Source organism: Ptychodera flava, chromosome 18 (assembly GCF_041260155.1).
Source record: "Ptychodera flava strain L36383 chromosome 18, AS_Pfla_20210202, whole genome shotgun sequence".
Taxonomy (NCBI): Eukaryota; Metazoa; Hemichordata; class Enteropneusta; family Ptychoderidae; genus Ptychodera; species Ptychodera flava.
Genome location: NC_091945.1, coordinates 27,264,971 through 27,290,262, shown reverse-complemented (window position 1 = coordinate 27,290,262; position 25,292 = coordinate 27,264,971). Strand labels below are relative to the sequence as shown.

At 37.0% G+C, this 25,292-nt stretch overlaps 2 protein-coding genes across 2 annotated transcripts; both read left to right on the top strand.

The window, feature by feature from the left end:
- The first annotated feature begins 462 nt into the window (after positions 1-462).
- LOC139117277 (peroxisomal trans-2-enoyl-CoA reductase-like) lies at positions 463-10,642 on the top strand. The gene is made up of 8 exons (XM_070680231.1): positions 463-726; positions 3,780-3,913; positions 4,196-4,361; positions 5,339-5,420; positions 5,836-5,932; positions 7,395-7,499; positions 8,232-8,346; positions 9,559-10,642. Exons 1-8 carry the CDS (start codon positions 609-611, stop codon positions 9,648-9,650), a joined length of 909 nt encoding a protein of 302 aa, XP_070536332.1. The 5' UTR covers positions 463-608; the 3' UTR covers positions 9,651-10,642.
- Positions 10,643-14,428: 3,786 nt separating this feature from the next.
- Positions 14,429-21,455, top strand: LOC139117274 (peroxisomal trans-2-enoyl-CoA reductase-like). The gene is made up of 8 exons (XM_070680229.1): positions 14,429-14,622; positions 15,307-15,440; positions 16,997-17,162; positions 17,816-17,897; positions 18,159-18,255; positions 19,120-19,224; positions 20,310-20,424; positions 20,810-21,455. The coding sequence occupies exons 1-8, from the start codon at positions 14,493-14,495 to the stop codon at positions 20,902-20,904; spliced, it is 924 nt and encodes a 307-aa protein (XP_070536330.1). The 5' UTR covers positions 14,429-14,492; the 3' UTR covers positions 20,905-21,455.
- Positions 21,456-25,292: the final 3,837 nt, after the last annotated feature.

Genomic DNA, 25,292 nt, shown 5'->3' with positions numbered 1-25,292 from the left:
TTGATAAAATATTAAAACAGCAATTCTACATGCATGATACAATCATAGCCCGGCCCTGTCAGTCATGTGAAGTGGCTTCTTCTGGATGATAGGGAGATACCCACTGTTGCCCATGGAAGGTTTGTATTGAAGTTAACACTCTCGGTTATAGCAAAATATAAAAAGGATTCTCATTTGTGTGACTTTTCTGTGTCATTTAACATTCAGGTGACAATAGCGCCCTCTTTCGGGCGGAGGACATTGTCTTCATAAGCGCACATGTGAACTTGAAAGTAGTGGGTTGGGCAAGAAATATGATGAAAAAATAAGTGTTCCCATCTTACTTTTTGAGATGGTTTCTTTAAGAACACAGCATAGCCTTTGATAAAATGCTGATTACATTGCTCTGTGAACAATATTTAGCCATCAAAAGCATTAGAGAGACGTCCCTGCATGACCCGAAGTGACCTTTAACCCCAGTATGTTGACCTCACAGATACACGAGATAGGAGTTGTGTTCGTCTGTTAATACCATGCTGTTCAAAGTCGACAAGTATCAGTCTGCAATAGCGAGACAGAGCTCAGTTTTTCAACTTACACTCCCCAAGTAATATTCCTCGGTGTACAGCATGGCAGACCGCGTCATCAGTGTCTTCAAACCGGGTCTGTTTGCAAATAATGTTGCCATTGTCACAGGCGGAGGGACTGGCATCGGCAAAGCCATCACCCGAGAATTGCTACATTTAGGTAAGAGTGCAACTTTGTTACACTTTGTAAATACGATACATATGTAAGCTTTTATCCACGGTCACGCCACAAGCGTACGTGTAATTTGCCTAAAATGAATTTGCTTTAAATGGAAAGCAAACTGGACATAAATTAGTCAGTATAGGGACAGTCGATAGACCGTGATTGCAACTGGGGATTGCAATGGAGATCGAACGAAGAGAATAGTCAATCATTGCATTGGGACTGTAAACTGAAAAGTTCGCTGCTTTGTTTTGACCTTTGAACCTATTACAGTGCAGAGTATCTATTCAATAGAGTGACAACATGCACAATGAGGGATTGACCATTACTTGGGAGGGGGTGGTCAAAAACAGAAAAAAAAAAAATTTCAGAGCAGAAAGTTAGCAAAAAAAAAAAATCTTCAAACTAGTTTGCAAAATAAAAAAAAATAAGAAGACAAATGCGTAAAAAAAAATCTGCAAAAGTCTTTAAAATCTTGAATTTTTTTAGATTTTACCGACAGGAAGCAACTTTCTGTATTTTTAGTACATCCTCCAGGCACATTTTTAATTGTAATTTATACATTTAGAGTGACTGTATCCCTTATACTGGAAGTTGTGATTATCTTATCTTTTCAGGACTTTTGTATTCTGATCACTTGAAAATTATAAAATTATCGAGCCTGTTTTCTACTTGTTTACAAACCTGCGTACAAACCAAGCAGGTACACTGGGTAAAACATTGAAACTATGGTATGGTTGTCAAGGTAAACAGATGCAGGCCACATCAGTTTCATTTTTTTCACAGCATTTTATTGCAATGATGAATGCAAGAATGGGTGAACAAGTAGAAACACGTCAATAATGATAAAACAACATATCAAGTCATTATGTATTATTTTGCTTTTAAAAAGGCATTTTCAATTCTTTTTTCTCAAAATACAGCCTCAAAAAACAACAGCAACACATTTTTAACATTCAACAATACACTACGTAGAATGCCATCTATCCAACAAATCCCAACACAAAAACACACAAAAGGGTTGAACTTTGAAAGTTTCTCGATAGCTAATACTGAATAAATCTGCATGAATAATCGTTTGTGTGTAGCAAATGCTGAATGACAATTATCTGAAGAATTTTTCCACGACAAAAAAAGAGCATGATTTAAACAAATCTTAAGGGACTTATGTAGCCAATTTTAAAGAAATTGGACAAGCCCTTTCAGAGAAAAACAGATTTTTTGACCATGAATGGCATAAATTGCCCTAAAAAGACAAATATTGAAATTTCACCACATTTATACACATCCAATCAATTTGGACATGCTGCTACAGAGAAATAGATGTTTTGATCAAAAAAGGGCAACAATTGCTCTAAAAACACAAATATGCAAATTTCACTATATTTTGCAAACAGCTTCTCAGCTTGTCAAAATCAATTGTAAATCATGAGATATGCATGATGTTTGGTGGGGTGAATGTAGGCATTTCACCACGCAGTAGAAAGGGAAGCCAGGAAACCAAAATAGTCAATTTTCAAAACTATAGGAAGCTACTGAGGAGCAAGAAGACCATGTTTCAGAGGAAGATGTGTAATCTGAAAAAAATGTTCCCCAAGTGCCACCAAATAACACCATTTTAATCTCTATTTTTCAAAAGCTCCAACGGCAGGAGGGGGGACACCCCCTCCTGACCTCCCCCCACAAAAATGCTCCCCAAGTGCCACCAAATAACACCATTTTCATCTCTATTTTTCAAAAGCTCCAACTGCAGGAGAGGGGACACACCCTCCTGACCTCCCCCGCAAAATACTCCCCAAGTGCCACCAAATAACACCATTTTCATCTCTATTTTTCAAAAGCTCCAACCGCAGGAGAGGGACACCCCCTCCTGACCTCCCCCGCAAAAATACTCCCAAGTGCCATCAAATAACACCATTTTCATCTCTATTTTTCAAAAGCTCCAACCGCAGGAGAGGGGACACCCCCTCCTGACCTCCCCCGCAAAAATACTCCCCAAGTGCCACCAGATAACACCATTTTAATCTCTATTTTTCAAAAGCTGCAACAGCAGGGGGGACAACCCCCTCCTGACCTCCCCCTGCAAAAATACTCCCCAAGTGCCACAAAATAACACCATTTTTATTTCTATTTTTCAAAAGCTCCAACTGCAAAGATGTGGTGCTTCGCACCACATCTTTGCCCTCTTTATCCTCAGACAGAGACGAACTAAAAAAAAATTATAAATCTGAAAATTTACTCTGAAAAAAAATTTGCACAGCTAATCTCAATTGGAAAAAAAAAATTTTTAGAAATTTACAATAGTAAAAAAAAAATTTCACAATTTCATTGTGACCACACCCCCCTCCCAAGATCTAATGGTCCATCCCTAAGTGACATTAGAGAGTGACCTGGTTCTGCAGCGAAGGGTTGGACCACTTGGGATGGGGGGGGGGCATGTTTGATTTAATTATTTTTTCTAAAAGCTTTATGATAAAGTGCAGCATCAAGGAGATTTAATGGACTTTATTATGCTACATTCTCATGATAATGGATTGATGTTTTCATTCCTTCAGGCAAATATTGTTTGTGAATTAACAGTTTGAGCGCCAAAGTCTATTTTGTACCCTACATAAAATAAACCCCTGTCAATTTTTCTCAGATTTTTGCCAAAATTTTGAGAAAAAACTGTAGCCAATGAAATGCGATGTCCATTTGGTCCAAAATTATCAAAAAATTACTGAAAAATTCATAAAAAATGGTAAAATTTTGCACTAAAATTTTGGCAGGAGAAATACAGCGCTCAAAGGGTTAAAATTACATAAAAGTATAAAAATATTGTGTGTTTCCACTGACAGGCCCTGAGGAAATAGAATAGGTCAGTCGGGAACTTTATTTCTGTTTTAATTTTGGGGTTTGGGGTGACTTTTGAAAATAGCAAAAAAGTTTAGGGACAAGGGGTTTTTCAGAGTAAGTTGGATTTTTTTTTCATTTGGCCAACTGTACACTTGATGATTATCCAGTCAAGTGCCCCATACTATAAACTCACCTGAACGTTTCTGTATTGACAGGATGTAAAGTGGTCATAGCATCGAGGAAGATAGAGAGGCTGGAAAAAGCAGCTGATGAGATGAAAGAAGAACTGGGCAAGGACAGCGTTGCAGATATCAAAGTAGTGCAATGTAATATAAAGGATGAAGAACAGGTGGGTACAGATTTTGGGGGAAAAGTTTATGTACTTACACTTTGAAAAAATATGTTTTACACCATCACTGTTCATTGCAATATCGGCATTGCAATCTGTACATCACCATGGTGTTCATTTGGCTGTTAGAACAGTACTAAACACAACATGCAAATGCTGGGTCCTAAGCATTTATAAATCAGAGACAGTTCAATGATATGTTAAAAAATCTTTGAATTTTAATTTTAAAAATTATATAAAGTACTGTTAATGCTAATTTCTTCTTGTGTTGGCCAACTGTAGATCAAATCCTTGATATCGTACACCTTGAAGACGTTCGGTAAAATTGACTTCTTGGTCAACAATGGAGGAGGTCAGTTTTTGACTCAATTGGCAGACTTACCCACCAAAGGCTGGAATGCCGTCATTCAAACCAATCTGACAGGGACATTTCAGATGTGCAGAGAAGGTAAGCTTGGTAAAGTTTTGTAGAAAAAATGGCACTCACCCCCGATTTGGGTATGGGTGCATCTAAAGAGTCAGACTACAGAGCACAAACTCTATAATTTTCTGTAAAATCAGGGGTTGAAAGTTTAGTTTCGGCCTAAATAGTAGCATCAAAACAGCACATTTTCTGCAGAGTAATGGGTTGAAATTGTGTTTGAGGCAAAACAGGGGACAAAAGTCTACATTTTATCATGATTTTACTGATCAAAAGTCTACACACGATGCAAAATGGTGGGTTGGGGGTCAAAAACCGCACTTTTGTGTGTACCCTTGCTATGGTAATGTTCCCAGCTGCTGCATTCAGACAGCTAGTAATCTTTATATCTGTATAACACTAGTTCAATATCTGTACGGTACAGCACTCTGGTTTTTCCATAATTTTCATCCCAATTAACTTGCTTAGGAGAAAGCAAGGCACATAAATACTCAATTTTTGACACATTCAAATATAATAGCATTGTGGTAACATGTTTGCCATAAAATAGCAATGCAATTCACAGCCTAAGTTGTTGTCAAGAATAAGTTATGACCATTTTGTCAGCATTGTGGCTTTTGCAGACTTGCTGCAAGTCTGTGGATTTATTAATATCATAACAGAGTAAACCGAGGGAATAAACCAGCAGACTGTCATGTAGATAGTGGGTTGGGCAAAAAACTCATAGAGCCGATAACATTGACGACCACATACACCTAAGAAATCCAAGTGCGTATTTTATGGTTTTCATTGTAATATTGATGGTAGCAAAGTTCCATTTAGTTTCCTTCTTGAATTTGCAAATTTCAAAAAGTCCTGTAAAAAATTTTTGACAAGTGTTATATTTTCACGTATTCATGATAAAATCATGATGCCATGTGGAATCAGAATCATTATTGTATATGTGAAATGAATGACAATGAATGACAGTTTCTTTTTAATTTCTGTGTCCTCTCTTCCAACAGTTTACAATGGATGGATGCGAGACAATGGAGGAAGCATTGTGAACATTATAGTGGACAACTGGAATGGTTTTCCTGGAATGGGGTATGTTCTGGTTTTAAATCAAGGACGGAATCACAGAAATATTATTTTTGTAACATAGTTTATCTGAAACCAGTAGTGTACATGTTGACTGAGGGAACCTCAGCACTCTGTCTTCAATGTTTGTCACACATAATATCCTTCAAAAAAGTAGCAGCTTGGCTAAGTCTGATTGAAATTCAGAAAAAGTTAATAATTAGTATATTTGTTGCAGACATCGGGATTTATTTCGGTTTTTAATATGTAAAGGATGGATCGTTGAATCTAATCTGTTTGCAAAGTTGTCGCAGTGATTTTTGAACAGCAGGTAGTTAATCATCATGCATTTTGAAGTGATGGTAATTCCTTGTGAGAAAATTTATTTTGCACTTTAGTCTGACAATACCTCCTGTGTATTACATACATCCACTGTCCCCAGACACACTGCTGCTGCCAGAGCTGGTGTTGAAAACATGAGTAAAACTCTTGCCTTGGAATGGGCAAAAGATGGCGTCAGAATAAACAACGTTGCTCCTGTAAGTATATTATCATATTTTGAAAATTTCCATGGCAGAGCTTGACTCTCTGTGTATGATGAAATTTTCCGTCATATACGTAGGATTCTTTTGTGTTTATTTTGTTTGTTGGTGGGTCCAGACATTTATCAACCCGTAATTTTGTGTTTTCAGTATACCTTGATGGAGGCTAGTTTTACTGTCTAGAGCAATAAATATTTGGGTACTGACTGTGGTTGTCAACTGAATTAGGTTTTATGTGCCTCAAAATAAAAGTGTAGTGTTATGTAAACAAAGATAAATATACACCAATATAACACATTTAACCCTTTTCCTGCCAAGTCCATATTTCACCATCAGGTCAAGATTGATGAAATTAGTGAAACACAACATATTCCATCTGGTGTATTTTAACATAATACTATACATTTGAAGGCTGTTGAAAACATAAATAGTGTAAACTTGATTTTTTTGGACTAAAGATGCTATAACAGACCAAGCCAAGTGGGTGAAAATACGTCATGTTTTGGCTCAATACCGCTTTTTACTGACTTGGCTGATGGGGAAGTGATACTGTCTGGCAGGAAAAGGGTTAAACTAACTTTCACCACCATGGTTTGTCCCAAATCCATTGTTTTCTATGGTAAAGTTGGACCTGTATACAGGGAACTGGGGGGGAAAGGGTTAAAGTAACTGTCATCCCTGAAAAGATGGTGAAAAGTTTATTTACTCTGAGAGTTTCAAAGTGAGTCCTAACAAGTGGTAGATCAGAAAAGTATTTAGAAAATTGGAGAGTCCGAATATCTCTGCCCAAGAGGCAATTTCACCTGAAAGTTGTTTTTGTGATGCTCAACCTAGATTCTAATAATGACAATTCAGTGAAGAATGATCTTTATGAAGTGAACCAAATCAATACTTGTCACTTATTGGCACTTAAGGTAGAACGCGCCTCAGGGACATTCGGACTCTCAAATTTCTACAATTTTTTTCTGATCTACCACCTGTGGGGGCTTATTTTAAAGCTCTTGGAGAAAGAAAACTTTAACAGTCTTGGTTTTTTGAAAATCCAAAATTTTATTTTCCCCCATAGAGTTAACACATGGCAGCCATTTTGAATTTCAAAAATTTTTAAATCCTGGGTTTAATATTTGTTTCTCTAGTTCTAAAATTTGCTCAGTGACCCCCGATTTTTATTCTTAATTTCAAAAGAGACTGGTTTAAAGATTATTTGAGGAAAGTTTGAGCAAACATTTAAGTCTTTCACTTTCAAGGTGCATACAACCTTAAGAGAAAATCTTGGCCATTAGTGAAATGTGGAACAAATCAGTTTTCATCTTTGCAACATAGTTGAACACATGTGAGACAGGGTGGGTGTGGGTGTGAATAAATAGTGCCTTTCATATGACAGACTGCTTCATTAGCATTCAGTCAACAGCTCCCACCATTCAATACTCCCGTACTTGTTTCTAACGTCTTTTCACAGGGCATAATCTACTCAGACACTGCCGCTGCCAATTATGGTGACCCAGTGCTTTTTGCCAACGTCATTCCGCAAATACCAACAAAACGATTAGGAACCGTGGAAGAGGTAACTTTAATTATCTCATAACTGTAAATCTCTGATGTTAGAATAAAGTGGGCAGACAAACTAATTCCTATCACTTGTTGAATTGATGCAAAAGCAAACCCCTTTGATGTCCTGCAATCAACATTGATAATATTTGCTTTTGTTGTTGCATCAGCCTTGCAAATATACTTCAAGCTCCCTGAGCTGTAACTTTTAATGCATTTGAAATTATTTTCTCTGTTTAAAATACATTCTCTCATTTCCTGTCAAATCGCGTCAAAAAGCCTGAACTGATCAAGACAGTCCATAATTATTGCTGAGCACTGAACTCTGGCCTGGACTAGAATTCATCAATCTGTCAAAAATAATATCGCTTGGTGCTTGGCAATTTCTAGCATTCAGCTTTTGGCACAAAAAGTTTGAACAGATTATAGACAGGACATTACTGCCTGTAACCGCACAATCTACTTTGAAGAAACGTCACTATTTATGTGACAATTTCCAAATTCAAGCTGCATGATGATGTGAATAGTGGTGATCCAACAAAAGACAATGCATTCAAAGGATGTTCGTTGTGAAATATTGCCAGCCTATAATAACACAACTTCACTGTAACAACAAGTAAATTGAAGTTTGCATGAAGTTATCCCCTTCAGGGCTCTCTTCTATCATGTCATACTGATGCAATAAGCTTCCTTTTGGTGCCTGTTTTGTCCCTTTTCACATGCTAGCACTCTTTTGTTCAAATTTCAGACATCCGCTGCTGTATGTTTCCTTCTGTCCCCCGCGGCTGCTTTCATCAACGGGACAACTTTAAAAGTTGACGGAGCAGCAAGTCTCTACGGACACCAACTCTTTGAAATCCCAGGTGAGTCGCTGAAGGTTTACCAAAAACAAACACAATACAATGAAATAGAATTCATAAACTGAGAAACCATGTTAAGAAAACTGATACATTATAATCTACTTTTTATCAGATCAAAGTTGTCTACATGATATACATGAGTTATGTTTGCCCATATCTGTTGGATATATCATGAAGAATTGTATGTAGCAATGGGATGTTTCTTCAGACTTAGCAGCTATCACTGAATAGGCTATGATATCAACAATAAAAGTTACCAAACAGAAATTATACTAATGTGAAGAACAGATAGAGTCTACTGTATTTCATCTGTCAGGAAATGCTAAGGGGAAAAATGTGGTGCAGCAAATTTTCCTGTAACGTGACAACGAGATATCCCATAATACCTCTTGATGTTAGCCATTCAGTGACTTCGTATTTTCTTGTATTTAAGGTGGTATGAGCCTCCAAGTGTAAGACTTAAACTTTAGCTCAAACTTTCCTCAATGAAACTTTCAACTGTTGTCCTGCCAATTCAAGATGAAAATCAGGGATCACCGCACAAAGTTTGGTACTGGAGAAACAAACTTCCTAACCGATTCACTAGTGAAATTCAAAATGGCAACCACCTGTATCTCAACTCTAAGGGGAAAATAAAATTTTCTATTTTTAAAAAAAGCTAAGATGGTGAAACTTTTCTTTTCACTCCAAGAGCTTTAAAATGAGCCCCTACAAGTGGTAGATCAGAAAACAATAGTAAAAATTTGAGCGTCTGAATACATGTCCCCAAGGCACATTCTACCTTAATGTCAATCATACCAGGAGAATTCAAGAACATCCAAGTCCCCAAAATAGTTAAAACAAAATGCTTTCATTTTTTCTTGTTATACATAGTATTTACCATTTATGAAGATAGAAAAGATTTAAAACTCACAAGTTCTTGATAAGTTATAAGTTGTCACTGCAGATATTGTAAAGTACAACTAGCAGTAGGGATTGGAATAGCATACAATCCCAGTTTAGCTCCAGACTGCCATAAGTATAGTACAAAGTCAAAAGGAGCTGTAGGGGTAGTATTTGTATGTATGTATGTATATCTGTCTGTATCTATATCTATCTACTCATCCATGTCTATACATTTGCCATATGTCTGTCCACTCAGTTTATGTTTTAATGATATTCAGCACCACAGTAAACTTGCTCATAATTAATGTTGGTTAATTTTCACTTTTTCAGATCATGATAAGTCCAAACCTTACACATGGGGAAAATCTACAGCGCCAACTCTACAAGACGCTTACAGAGATAAGCCATCATCCAAGCTATGAAATCTGAAATTAAAGTCTCTTTGAAAACTTGCTTCATGTATTTCACAGAACGACCAGATGATATGTCATTTCGGTCACAATTATGATGATGAGAGGTTTTTCCCTCTCAAATGAATTCAGGGAAAGATTTAAAGCTGTTCTTTATTCATTTCTCTAAATTGAAACTTTTCCAAACATCTAGGAAACAGCCCCTCCACCCCCAGCCCCCCAACACTGCTCAAAGTACCATCCAAGCAGCAGAAGTCTTTCACAAGTTATCAATTTGGAAGTATAAACTAATTGCTTGGTGTAGATAATTTTTTTCTTTTTTGTGTCAATTTCCAGTTGCCTTGGCTGTGGAGTTTTGCTCAAAATTTCTTAAAGTACATGCAAATTTTGCTCCCAGACAAACAAAGCAGTTTAAATTTATACCTATCCTGAAAATTCAATTGAAATGGCCGCTATCACTATGCTAAAACTCTACGGGGAAAAATCAGTTTTCGATTTACAAAAAAAAAACAAGACGATGAAGTACATATATAATTACACAGAAACACATGTCGGATGGAAGGAAACAGTCAGTGGATTTTTTACTCAAGACGCTCATTCATGTCAGTGAAATGAGTCGTAGGCACAGCTGAAGAATAGTGGACCCAATATTCATGATGAACACAAGCAGGCTTTCTTAGGGGAACCTTCCATAGCTGGGTCAAGCAATTGGACCCCCTAGAACAATGTTGTTTGTAAAACTCTTCAGTATGGGCACAGTATTCAACAGTCATGCTGGACTTTGTTAATCAACTCAGGGATGATATATCATAATTACAGCAATCATTCTCTTTGCAGTAAAGTACCGTGCATGCTGTCATTTAACTCAATTTGTGTTGAAATATGCCTAGGGTAGTACACACTGCAAAAGTGAACTTTACGATGATTTTCCATCAAGGAAAATTTTGACCACTCTCTTTCAAAATTAAGAAAAAAAATTTGGAGTTATCATTTGAAATTTTTTTTTTTTTAAAGAGAAACGAAGTATTTAACATTAATCCACGGCCAAAATTCAAAATTTCCACCATACCAGTGGTAACTCTACAGGGGAAAATCAAAGTTTTGATTTAAACAAATGAAATGATGAAAACTTTATTTACTCCCAGGGATTCAAAATGATCCCATACGAGGGGTAGACCAGAAAAGTATTGTAAAAGTTTGAGAGTCCGAATATCTGTCCCTGATGGGGCATTGTTCCTTAAGGCATTGATTTTTATGCAGTTTTATTACTTTTATGTGTAAGAAATTTGTTTGGTAGGATTCAACTGTGCAATTACCAAAAGAATGTTTCTACCAGGATTCAGCATATAAGAATATCTTGTTGTGAAATAGCAAACTTAAAGGTATACAGCCACCTGTAATCTAAATATGCCCATATATGGTAAAAGGGGCGTTCCTTGGTATTCAAAAAGCCCATGTGAGGGCGCTGTTTTTAAAAAGCGGCCACCCGCTTAAAATCTGTGATTGGTTAGATTTTCTCTTTCCATGGTAACTCTGGAAAATTGGAACAGGTGACAGTATACCTTTAAACCCCATTGAAATGCAGTAAATGCCATCTCTTTCTGTATGAACCATATTCTTCCAGAGACACTTTCAAATAGCCAAACCTGTATTTCAATGTGTGTATAATAAATCTTGCCAAAATGTTAATTATTTGCACACCAGACTATTTGAGACATTTTGTTTCATGCATCGAATGTAAAGCATGTAAAATATCACTTTTTTATTTTGCAAGACATTATGCAATGAAGATAATTACCTCTATCAAATAATTTTTATATACCTAATAATATATATGTACAGCATATATATAAATACATGTGTGTGTGTGTGTGTGTTATACATCAAGTACATATGTAAGGCTTACTCTGCTACAGATAAATCATTCAACTATTGAAAACAATTTTGAAATGGTAGAATCGCAAGCTTGTTTTAGTTTGTTTCAGTTTGGTTCATTTCAATGAAATAAACAAGGGCATGCAGTTACACAGAGGCAGTCTTCAATCCCTGGTTCTTGCATCGGTGACACTGACTGTTTCAGGCTTTTATTCTCCTTTGAAAGTTGTACGCAATCAGTCATTTTGCTCAGAGGTAAAGCTGATAAAAAACTTGCCCCTTTGAAATTCACGTAAGGGAGCCATCATTATTTACGGCCTGGGGGTCACTCAAAAAATTGAAAACTTCAAGGGGGGTTGCTCAAAATGTGGAGATGAAGAGAGGGGGAGTTACTCAATTTTTTGTGCAAAAGAAATTGCAACACCTCTCAGATTGCAACATTGCACACATCAATTTCTCATCATTTTCAATGTGAGAGGGGGACACCTCCCTCTCGTGCTCTCCCCTTCGGGTGTTGTAACAGTTTTACTGGTAAAAGACAAATTGAAAATATCTCTCAGATTGCACCAGACTGCACCATTGCACACATCAATTTCTCAGATTTTTCACAGGATGAAAGACAAAACTGAACTGTTGTGAATTCATCTTTTATTATTACAGAAACATATTTAATTAACTTCAATAACCATTTCAATAACCATTTTGGCATTTAACTATAGTACCATATTAAGGGACTGGTCAGTTTCTTCGGCCTGGGGGGGGGGCGGTGGATTCATGGGGGGGGGGTCACCCTGTTTTTGACTTTGGTGATAGGGGGGTCACCATGTTTTTGAAATGCCCAATAGGGGGGTCAGTGTGTTTTTGAATTTCGACACAGGCTCATCATTGCCTAAAATGCATCATGTCAGCCACAAATTTTATCTAGTTGCATTTTTCGGCGCGCCCTTCGGGCGCGTAACTTTAATAAGCAGACATATTTTTCAGCAAGCCCAACTTTAACATATCAGGCATACATATATCAGAGATATATGTATGTTCAATATTTTTCAGCGTGCTCTTTGAGCGCATTACTTTAATATATCAGACATTTTTCAGCACACCCTTCCTGTGCATTACTTTAATATACAAGACATATATATCAGAGATATCAGGATGTTTCATATTTTTCTCCGCGCCCTTTGGGCGCCATACTTTAATAAATCAGAAATATATGCCAGAGATATCTTGATGTTTGCTAAGTGAAAGTGTACTATTATGAAATCTGCATTTCATATGAAAAGCATGACAAATTCCTGATACTTTTCTGTTCTCTCTATGAGAATTCAGTATGAGAAAGCAACATGCACAAATATCAATGTTCCAAGAAAAGGTCATCTCAGACTCTGCATACATCAGATTTGGCTAAAATGCCTCTCTATGGTTCCTCAGGAGATTTAATTGGATGGCTGGCAAGTCTTAACACCCATCAAAGTTTTTGATTTACTGCTTTTTCCTGTTTGATATTAATGATTGACATCCATTTCTGTACAACAGTTCAGTACATCTGGTTAAGCATAGAAAGTGTGAAATACATTCACAGCTCATTCAAAATGTACTGTATTCAAACTTTAAGATTGACACTTTGAAATTCCTATCTTACAACTGACATGCCAACAATTTCATTAAAACTCAGAATGACTGTTAAAATATAAATGTAGTAATGATATATATATATATATATATATATAATATATATAATATATATATATATATACAGTATTATATGATTACATATTACAGTTGTCTGCGGTGCGGGGGGGGGGGGGTCACCCTGTTTTCAAAATTTGGAATAGGGGGGGGTCAGCCACTTTTTGACGTCGGCAAAAATAATCCACCCCCCCCCCAGCCTGAAGAAACTGACCAGTCCCTAAGGCTAGAAGCTAGCAGCTGGAGAATGACACACGAAGGTCACAGATTTTCCATTCCTGCATATTCTTTGGTCTTCAATCTCTGGCAAACTGAGAACTGATTTTACAAAATGCATTGTCATTGTTTGGTTGTTGAATATTGTGACTCAAACACTGATCATGCAAAAAATGTAATAAAAATATCAGTGCTCAATGTCATAGTTTTAAAGCATTTTCTGAGAGTAAAATAAATTGAAAAGTCCGTTCAGAAAAAGTCCTTTCAGATTGCACCATTACACACATCAATTTCTCAAATTTTTTTATTCAAGAGGGGGACTCCCCTGTTGTGCTTCTCCCCCCCCCCCCCCCCCTCCCACCCCGGGTGTTCTAACAGTTTTACTTATAGTAAAAAATCAAATTAAAAACACCTGTCAGATTGCACCAGACTGCACCATTGCACACATCAATTTCTCAAAATGTACCTTGCAAGATAGGGGACAGCCCCCTCTGACACTTTCCCCCTCAGTCTCTCGTGTGTTCTCCCCCTGTACTTTTCAAATTCTGCCCAGTCAGATATCCTAGTAAAAACCCTGTCATGATACCCATCAAACAATATACTATTTGGTTGGATACTGGTAATCTGTATTTTGTTGCGACTTCGAATTTAATTTTGATGGTTTTAATTCACCTTTGTCAACCGTCATGTGACAACCGATAATCTAGGAGGGTACATCAGGATTTGAAAAGTCTTTACTATTGCTATTTTGTGAATTTTACAAATACATGGTTTGGTATTTAATTTTTCTGAGTGTGGGTCAATTAAAATTTCTGAGTGAGAGAGAGGGATTTTCTCAAATTCATCATGGTTGGGTTACTCGAAATTTCGGAGTTTTCGATGAAATTCTCCTCCGACACCCGCCCCCCGATCGTAAATAATGACGGCTCCCTTAGCACAGCTACGGTCCCTGCTGCCACAGCTCTGGAGACAGATGTTCGCTGCGCTGGCGCATGGAGGTCAAGAGGTCACACTGTATGTAACCTTTGAACTGCTTAATCAGCTGGGGGAGCACTTGTCTATCGCGATTCCCGCGACATGGCAGCGTCAGCAACCGGCAAAGTTTGCAGCGTTTTTAAGTCGGGTTTGTTCAGGGACTCGGTGGCAATTGTTACTGGAGGCGGTACCGGTATTGGTAGAGCTATAACTCGGGAATTGCTTCATTTAGGTGAGTGTTGAAAGCCGCCCGATCCACAGTCTAGTCGCTTGTGGTTCGATACACGGCGATTGCCGTTGTGTATGCATTGGAATTAAAGTAGGTCGCTTGTGGTTCGATACGGACGGTAACCATAGGCCGCTGTGATATGCAGAAGAAAAGTACGGTTTATTGAATAAAGTGTGGCTTTTAGTAAGGTTTACATTTTTGTACAACAAGTGGCTGTTGGTTACGTGTGAAAGAACAATTAGGCTAAATGCGTGCTAATCACCTGATTTCTTGACTTCTTTTTTGACCCACTCTGAAAATTTCAAAATAAACTGGTTGGGTCCAATTTTATTTTCATTCTTGAAAAAATGTACAACAAAATAATTTGTTTTGTTTTGCAATAAAGTACTTACAGTGTAAATAAGAGCCCTTTCAATTTGACTTATGGGCGTGATTTTGATCACTTTTTGAATGTCAGTCTTTCGATTCCTCAGTAACCACGAGAGTAAATAATATAACCAAATGTTTTCTTTTGAAACTGTAGTTTCAATTTCAAGATATTTTCGATGAGATATTAAATTCCATAAGGCAGCATCAAGTTCATGATGTTGTACCAAAGTAGAAGTTTTTTTACGCTAAATATATATCACTTCAGGCTTCTAGTAAACCATTGCTGCCAATACTGAGTTTCAGATTCTCGTTTTGCAGGATGTAAGGTTGTCATAGCTTCAAGAAAAGCTGAGAGGCTTCATCAAGCAGCTGATGAGATGCGTAGTGAACTTGGAGAAGGCAGTACGGCAGACATCAAAGCAATACAGTGTAATATAAGGGAAGAAGACCAGGTAGGCGAAAAAATTTGTTGATGACCATTTTACATACTGTTTAAGGATATTGCATCATGGCCAGCCTGTTTCTTGAATTTAGGAAAAAATACATGCATGAATGTGCTGAGCTTAAACGCACAGAGACACTTTGCCAATGATGAAGACACAGAGACACTAATTACCAATCATGAACACACAGATCAGACAAGTGCAGTCAGACTTCAGTTTAAGTCTTCCAGCAACTGTGACTTAAATTTACTGATTAATGACTGGTATTAAACTTACTAATGTTTATGATTCGCAGTATAGAGATTAACTGCTTGGTTGCATGCGCAAATATCATGCATTAATTGCAAGACTAGAACTATCTTAGGGACCGTCTCAGATTGTCGCAGAAGTTCAAGAAACGAAATTTCTTCGTTTAGATCAAAACCCCCTCCCCCCTCCCCCTAAACGAAACTTCAAAAGTGTGAAATGTTTATGTCTGCCTGAGAGTACAATGTTGCATTTTGCTATAGCTACTAAAGACATATTCCCCTTGCCACATTACAACATTAAACAAACCGAGGCTTGGTCTGCAATGCCCTAATGCCAGCACTTGCAAATGCAGTAACATCCGAGTAATCGTCATACGGTTCAGGCGATTTACCCATATAAGGATATCCCTCACTCGTTATATAGGAAACCCAGTCCAGTTCTGGCCGTTCCAGTATGCATTGACTGTTTGATTGCGTTGTCGCAGACAGTTTGCTTTGATTCCTTACAGAGAATTTGGGCTTCGGTTATATCAGTCTGTTTACATGGTGGTTTTTCCTCACCAGGTAGACATATAGCTGGAGTCACTCCGGCAAGAAACTTCGACATGGGGGCCCAGGCAAGTTCAATCATATTAAAACGACTATGACCAGGTGCATAACCCTGGTGCATAACAATTGAGAATAAAGAAATCTAGTGGTTAGAGCAGACGCTTATAGATAGCCCATTTTAAAAAATGATACTTTTGTCTTTGAATAATTTGATGAATGAAAGGTTTAGGATACAATTTACTATCGGTAAATTGTGTTTGGGGAATGAACGAGATGGAAACAGTTACAAAGTTGTTGGCACGAGTGTGCATTTTTTTCTTTAATTTAAAATAAAACACGAAAACTTGTGATCACAAAATAAAAGTGCGAAAGTGAAGTTCACTAATTGAATGGAGGTCAAACCCCCTCCCCCCCTAAACGAATAAATTTCGCTTTTTGAACTTCTGCGACAATCTGAGACGGTCCCTTAGAAAGGGGGTTTTGGTTCCAGTCATAAAAGAAAGCAAGGTAAGAAGCCTCTCTGAGTGATAGCTCCTGTGGTCTGGCAGTCCCCAGGACCACCATTATCATTACCCAGGTGTACGTATAGGTCCAATAACCGTTGCCCTGTGGGTAGGTGTAGATGTATATGCCAATGGACCAACACTTACAGCCTACCAGGCCCATACTATTGCAGCTAAACTAGGTGGTTGTCCTGCATTATCTGGAAAGTAAAAATCTTTATAAAACTAATGCAAGAATATTCTTGTCTCTATTTTTCACTCCCAGGTCAAGACCTTGATATCCTATACATTAGACACATTTGGTAGAATAGACTGTTTGGTCAACAATGGAGGTGGTCAGTTTATGTCCCCGGCTAAAGACATTACAACCAAAGGCTGGAATGCGGTCATTAACACCAATCTGACAGGAACATTCCAGATGTGCAGGGAAGGTATTATACCAATCTTGATCATCATAGCCTTAAAGTGTGATATAGTTTGTTGATCAACTCAAGTAATTTTATGAAAACCAAAGATAATACTGTCATTGATGACAAATGTCACCATCCTGTCGCCAAGGAAACAATAAATCTCTATAAGTTAGTTAAAACAGTCTCAAAATGCCCCATCTTGGTAATGCACACACACACACACAAACACACACACACACACACACACACACACACACACACACACACACACACATTTTATCGGCATTCATATATTGTACCGTTAAAACACAATTAATTTGACCACTCTATTAATTCAACCACCCTATTTTTTTCTCAAAATGTAATTTTATTTTACCCTAATCAGTTTGACTACCGATGGAAATTAGGACTTTCTCAATCTCTAATAATTTGACCAGCCAATCATGACAAGCTGTTTTGAACATTTTATTTTTCACTGAAATACACAGAACAACACAATGTACGATGGTTGAATTGATATGTTGTCTGTGGTACATGAGATGGTCCATATGGTATTGTAAAACATGACTTCATTTCGCTAAGAATTCACAAATTACTGTCAGTTGCACTCTCAGTTGACTCAAGTGTACAAACTTCATCTGAACATTGTTTTATATTGTGTTCTCTTCCGACAGTCTACAATAGATGGATGAGAGACAATGGAGGAAGCATTGTAAACATTACTGTGGACAACTGGAATGGATTCCCGCAATTTGTGTATGTTCATCATTACCATAAAAACTAAACTGTTCCTACCAAAAGCCAATGAAAAAAAATTTATAAGAACATAAAACACCCATAAGGAGATCATTTCTAAGCCATGCATTTACCTTAAAATAAATTTTGTCAAGAAATGCCAGGATACCAACTTTTTTTGCAATTTCATTAAAATGAGTAAATTAATTTCACCATTTTATGACTGTGCACAAACTGACTTAAGTTTATGTACATCTGAACGGTTTATCCATCTCTTACCAGACACACTGGTGCTGCCAGAGCTGGAGTTGTGAATATGAGCAAAACTTTAGCATTAGAATGGGCAAAAGATGGTATCCGCATCAACAATGTGGCAGCAGTAAGTTGTATCTTTTATGTCAAGAGAGAACGATTAAAAGTATAATACAAATGTATCTCAGTGGGACAGTGACCCTTTGTTTGGTTGATTTCAGTTCGATTTTATTGTCATATGTGTACATGATCCAATCATTTGTCGCTCTCTGGCAGAAGGTGAAAATGTACACCTCCCTCAACCTGTGAAATAATTGTATTGTACAGTCAAAACACTTGCTTTTGATGGTATATTTCAAGTGAGTTCAAAGTGCCGTCACTGTCAAGTTATGATAATGGGACAATATGTGAATAGGTATGTGCAATCTCTCAGGCGAACGTCTTCTTTAGTATTCTGTTAGCTTTTTTATTTGTCTTCCAGTGATTTTCTTCTGTTTGTAAATATGCAGTTCTACTCAAAAAAATGATGTGCATAGAGTTCAGCCAGATGTTATTGTAGTATTGATTACAATGATTATTTAATTATTGAATTGATAGTGATAATTAATTAATTAATTATAATAATTACCGGTAGTATCCTGATTGTAGATAATTGTAGTTCTTGACATATGATATTACACATTTTCCACCATGCAATATGGTTGAAGATTTAATACTTTGCATTGTTTTCAATATACCATTTGGAGAAGAAGATGATGTTCTTGTTTCAAAAGTTAAAACTATTGTCTGTAATTTCTTATGAACCAGAAAGAAAAGAAAGATACCCTACTTTATATTCAAGATATCAAGATTTTCACAGAACAAAACCAGTGAAAACTTTATTTATTCCATAATCTTCAATGTAAGTCCCCAGAAGTGGTAGGCCAAAAGAATATTGTAAAATTTTTAGAGTCCAAATATTTGTTGCTGAGGTATGTCTTTTTCCCCCTAGGGCACTATTTATTCAGAAACAGCTGCTGCTAACTATGGAGAGCACAATATCTTTGTTCAGTGCTTACCTGATATGCCTACCAAACGATTAGGAACAGTTGAAGAGGTACGAGCGTTTGTAGAGTTTCTCTTTCGGTTCTGTCTTTTGCTTCTCTGGTAGGTGACTGGATGCCATATGTTGTGAGTTTGAACCCAATCGAAAACTTGTTGCATGCAGTTTAACAGTGAAAGATTTTAGGGATATACCTTGTTGTGTTTAGACTGATTTGTTATCTGGTGATCTACATACTTTCATCACATCGCTGACCATGTTTTAATATACAATTCGCGTAACACGCATTAATACGAGTTAGTACTTTTTTAAGGAAATCAACCACAAGATGCATGGCATGTATTTAAAAATCGTTGGATAAAACTAATCCTGACCATTTTGTAAACCGACAAAGTTGAGAGAAGATTAAGGCAACTTTTGTTTGTTCATATAATACCAAATTATATTACCATGCCCCGTCCATCGCATTTTAATTGGTTGCGCTGAACCACGAGACTGACCACAAATACAGAGTAATGGTTTGTTTACATGCCCACGAATATGAATAATAATGTTAACATCGTAACTTTACAGCAAAAACGTAAATTGTGATTTTTATAAAGATCATGATCAATCACAAAACAAAGTAAATCACCTGTGGGCCAAGTTTAGACATTTTTTTTTCAAAAAATTTCCAGATTTGCAAAATTTGCACAAGTTCTCGGGCCCCTATGTCTTTTGCGTGGGAAATTTTCACATATTTTGAATGTTTTCTTGGGTTCTTTGATAATATAATGGAAATAACAGACTCTACCCTGACCATAAATGTTTATTTATGGACTCAGACAAAACGAAAGCCACAATTAACAGGCTCGGCAAGCTTCACACGCTAAGCTTTACACGGCAAGCTTCACACGTTAATTTTTTGCTTTCATCTCGCACTTGCCCATAAATAAACATTAACGGTCAGGGCCTTGGCCAATATTTCTATAATAACCTCAGACTGTATCATAAACTTTTGACAATTTATAATTTTTATGAGAGCACTGACTGTATGATATGATTTTTACATTTTATGATATTTAATGTATGGCTATTACGTGTGTCTTGAAGCCATGATTAAAGTTGTATTTTGATTTTGTCGTTCGATAAAATTCTAGATTGCTGCAGCAGTTTGTTTCCTCCTGTCCCCGGCAGCTGCTTTCATAAATGGAGAGACACTAAAGGTGGATGGAGCAGCCAGTCTCTACGGACGTCAAGTATTTCGAATCCCAGGTATAAAAACGTGCACAAATAACAACGGCTTGTGCAGAAAAGAGAAAAATGTAGCACAATAAAGAAGCAAGTTGCATTGTAGCATCCTTTTCAACATTTCACGTTCATTTTCCTATCATTTGATTCATTTTGTCTTGAACGACTGTTGAGATTAACACTTTGCACCTTACATCCTGTTCATATGTAAAGCTCCACAGTTTCATAGGTGATCAAGGGTCAAAGTTCAGTGTTTGAATGTTGTGTCTGTCTGTCTGTCTGTCTGTCTGTCTATGATTATAATAACAGGAAGAAAAGACTGAAATAAAAATTGTAGATTTGCTTCAAGGAACCTGGATAAGATGTTTGAAAATTTATAATGTATTTTTCTGTTTGTTTCTTTGTACAGATCATGAAAAATCCAAGCCATATACATGGGGGAAGTCCAGAGCACCAACTCTTAAGGATTACTATGACGACAAAGCATCAAAATCAAAGCTTTGAAACTTGACAATGGAGATTTTTACAAGGATTTAGGAACAATAAAAAAACATGAAAAAAACTGTTATGTACAACTCGGTATTGTAGCTACCGGATACACCTGTGTGCATAAAACACTTTATACTATACTGGATTGAAAGGTTGTTATTGTGTTATGGGTGAAGTATTTTTTCTGATTTAAGATATTTACATCATTTTAAGGCAGACCGTTTCTCACAGACGGACAGATGTTTAGACCTTTCATGTTTCATAATACTTTTCTAGTCTACCACTAGTTTTGGCCCATTTTCAAAGCCAGTGACACACCAATATATCCAAGGCAAAAAGTTGCTCGTTTTGACCTTTGTATGGTGATATCAAGACTTACATGGAATACTTCTATAAAGTCACACAGTGTACAAAATGATGTTGATGCTTAAACTCAAAAGTGTGCAAATTTACACTCTAGATGAATGTACCTGAATGATTTTGTTTTGCAACCTCTGTGATATGTCGCCTCGATGGCTCAGATTGAACTCCACAGACCAGATTAAACTTTACAACACTAACAGTGATTTATTGACTCCCGGTATTGTTACAATTACAATTACCCATGGGCCTCTGGCGAAGGCTTCACTTCTGCTGGTGATAGAGGGCGGTGTATATCAAAACATGACAACCTCTGGACAAAATGAACTACTCTTGTTCCAGCTTGATTTCCAATGACAGATAAACATTGCCACAATGTAAGTGAAAGATGCTCTATCCTCATCACAAAAGATCATGTGAGGTCCAGACTTCACATAAGAATGTATGTGATAGCCATGCATGGTAAGAGTTGTACACTGAACTTTATTTTATGGTACAGACCATCAAATGTTGCACTGAATGTTTACAACTGCAGCCACGGAAGGTGGACAATCGCGAATACATTACATTCAGCCACACACAAGTTTTTTAGATAACATTGTAGATAAAATGAACCTACTCATTTGAGTGTTTTGGTAGAGCACACAACAGAGATGCCGAAATACTTACCATGTTGATGATATCCAAACAGTTTGCTGTCGGTTGATAGTCAACACTCCGGGTAGAAAAAACATGATACAATTAACGCAGACAGATGCTGATCAGTTTTTTGCAAGACACATGGATAAACAGCAAGTGGAATCAATGAAGCATTGTCATTAAATGATATACCGGTATTTGTAGTTTCAGTTTTGTATTTCCTAGTGTCTTCACTTTGATTTCAAGGTTTATGTCGTGTAAAAGTTGAAAGGCATGCATTTTATAGGAAGTAAAACTTGTCTTTGACAGAGGCAAACCTCAGAGTGACACTCCACTGTTTATCCATGGGTGTCCATAAAAACAGAATGGCATCCCTCTGCATACATTTTATTATGGTTTGTCTAGTCAGAGCATTGTTCTAATTAATTTCAGTCTCTACAATCAACTGCATAAGTGATTTAGCACTTCCCCCGTGTGTTCTATCCAAACACTCAAATGAGTCTGTCCTTTTTATCTACAAAAATTGTGTGTGCGACGACATCCAAAAAAGTGAATGTAATGTATACACGACTGTCCACCTTCCGTGGCTGTCGTTGTAATATTTTCTAACTGCAAGCAATGTTGAGATTGTGAACAGTTGACAAGTATTTCAGCATAGCAGTCAAACAATACTGACAACTTTTTCAATGAAACAAAATTTATGGAAAAGGCTAAAAAAGAGCAGCTTTGTCTTTGATGTAAGTTTATCTATTTTGTTTTTGTGACATTGGCATAGAGGCCATTTTGAATTTCAGACAGGGTACCAATAAATTTTATATGCCTTTGTTCACTAATCACCAAATTTTGCATTGGGACCAGTGATGTTTTTTTAATTGTTAAAGAGTGATTTAAATAAAGTTTCCCTGGGGGGGGAAGTTAATGCAAAAGTTTAAAACTTGCTGACGAATTTGAGGCTTTTTCTTTCTCTTATATAAAATTCAGTGTCTACATGATTTTGTGCAGCCTTGTCTAAAACCTTTCCGCAGTTTTGACACTCAAAACTTCTATCTAGCATGCACAGCTTTCCTGTCAGCATTTGTACAAATATTAACTTTGTCCCCTTACTGAACCTACAAAAGTTACCGCAGTGGAGTTGTTGTTCAGCGAGTATGAAGTTTGTGGCGAATTAGTGGCCATCATAGAGCGCCCTCAAGCGACGAACTTTCCATATCAAACCTGCTAGCTAATAGCCTATTTCTATCCCATATATGAGAAATAAGTATCTAACAAAATTTTATTCATAGGGGAAGAAGAGTTTCAAATAATATTTATTGTCCTAAATGTTTCTTGTCTGGGTATGAAGTGTCTCATTTAATGATTTTGATCATGTCGACAGCTGAGGGCAGTGAGCAAGAATAGCCCATCAATATGACACACTCCAATTGTGCAGTTAATAAATGTTTTAAAATGTTATACATATTCAATGTACAATGTCCCTTGGGGACAGATATTCGGACCCACATGTTTACATTGTTCTATGATCTACCATTTATGCGGTTTATTTCAAAACTTAAGAAAATTTTCACCATCTTAAGTTATTCAAAAATCAGAAACTTTATTTTCCCCCATAGATATAACACAGGGAGGGCAGCCATTTTGAATTTCAAATATCTGTATATGTTGGGTATTAAATGTGTTTCTCTTGTACCAAACTTTTACGGTGACCCCTTGATTTTTGTTCATGATTTGCTCAGACAAAGGTTGAAAGTTTCACTGAGGAAAGTTGGAGCAAAAGTTTAGTCTTTCGATTAATATGTAAAGCCTCATCACTTCGCTCATGGGTGTAGCCCATTGTTATAGGATTGGGGAGGAGTTTCGGTCGGCTACACCGTGGCAAAGCGATCCAAAACTCGGTTAGGGAGGGTGGGTGGAAGCGAAACATTGTTCCAATAGGGGTCTCTCTCTCTCTCTCTCTCTCTCTCTCTCTCTCTCTCTCTCTCTCTCTCTCTCTCTCTCTCATTATGTAATTTTAAAGGGTCCCATGTCTCTCATCGATGTATTGCAAACATGGGACCGCCAACATTCGAGAACAACTAGTTATGGCATATGATACACATATGCAGATAACTTTCATCCGAATGGTAGCGTATTATTACAGTACCAGTGCCCCGCCCATTGAAAAGTACAATGTTTCCTATCCTTTTCCCTGATCAAAACGTGGTCATAGCCGCTCTTATCATCGCATCTGAAGTGATAATTACCTTTCTTTAAGGGTGATCGAGTCACTTGCTACATCATTATAGCAGCAAACAATGGAACGCGCACTCTACGACGCGTGCGTCCACTGTACGGGACTGTGCTCACTGTAAAAATTACACCATGGTTTTGATGGAAAACTATCTTCATACAACGTATTGTCAGAGCTTTTAGCATATAAGCGGACCTTGTTAGTGATGATTGAATGATCATTATATAATCTGTTTGTTGTAAGTTTTAAATGTTTGCATGTTGATATATTTACAAAGTATTTAAAAATCCCAACAAAAATAATTTGAAAAGGACATATTTCTCATAAAATTGTGATTTTTCCCATTTCACATATGAGGAGGGGGTGATGTTAAACGATGTTGAATTGTAAATAGGCTGGTGACCCCATATTTTTATTTTATGCATATAGCGTGCAATATCTGAACAATAATTTATGTGAAAATAAACAAAATTGTTGCATTGGAAATCTAAATAATTCTACAAAGTATGGATAAGGCGAGGTCATTTGTTTTCCTCTTTCCTTAGGCTCATCATAATTCAATGGGTGTTTGATCCTTACATTCCAGGCAGTTCGCGACCTAATCATGAATCAGTCTATTCTGATTTCTAATTGAATACCTAAATTAGAAAATGGACTGGCCGCAAAGTGCCACGTATTAACATCCTCATACACTGAACGAGCAGGAGATATTTCAAGTTGCATACACATGAAAAGGAAAATCACAAAAATACCGCTTTTTTGTTTCTTTTCCCTGGGCATAGACACTCAAAAATCTTTGTTTCGAGTGTCTGGTGCTTTAATTAATATATCGGCAGTTACGATGAAAAGAATGGACGCAATTAGACCCTCCGTTTCTGAATGAGTAGCCATGTAATGAAAACAAGCTCATAGACTTATTATCTTTCGATAACGTCACGAAAAACATAAAAAAGGTGTCCTTATCCAATTTTACATTTAATGTGAGGTTAAAGAAAAACCGTTGGACGCGTTTTGCCACGGATAAAACCACACGGCATGGTGTACAACTTGCAATAGGCCATTTAATGGCATTATTAAAGCTACAGTGACTGCAGCTTCTGGGAACTTTAGAATGTTTGTTCAATGTATCAGCTTGCAGGTTCTCTGCTTCCTAAATAATTTTGAAGGGCCCACCATT

Excerpts from the sequence above, each read along its gene's own strand:
- LOC139117274 (XM_070680229.1), top strand. The coding sequence starts at position 14,493 with ATGGCAGCGTCAGCAACCGGCAAAGTTTGCAGCGTTTTTAAGTCGGGT. Across the intron at positions 14,623-15,306 it reads TCGGGAATTGCTTCATTTAG|GATGTAAGGTTGTCATAGCT; the intron begins GTGAGTGTTGAA and ends CTCGTTTTGCAG. Across the intron at positions 17,898-18,158 it reads AATGGATTCCCGCAATTTGT|ACACACTGGTGCTGCCAGAG; the intron begins GTATGTTCATCA and ends ATCTCTTACCAG.
- LOC139117277 (XM_070680231.1), top strand. The coding sequence starts at position 609 with ATGGCAGACCGCGTCATCAGTGTCTTCAAACCGGGTCTGTTTGCAAAT. Across the intron at positions 727-3,779 it reads CCGAGAATTGCTACATTTAG|GATGTAAAGTGGTCATAGCA; the intron begins GTAAGAGTGCAA and ends CTGTATTGACAG. Across the intron at positions 5,933-7,394 it reads GAATAAACAACGTTGCTCCT|GGCATAATCTACTCAGACAC; the intron begins GTAAGTATATTA and ends GTCTTTTCACAG.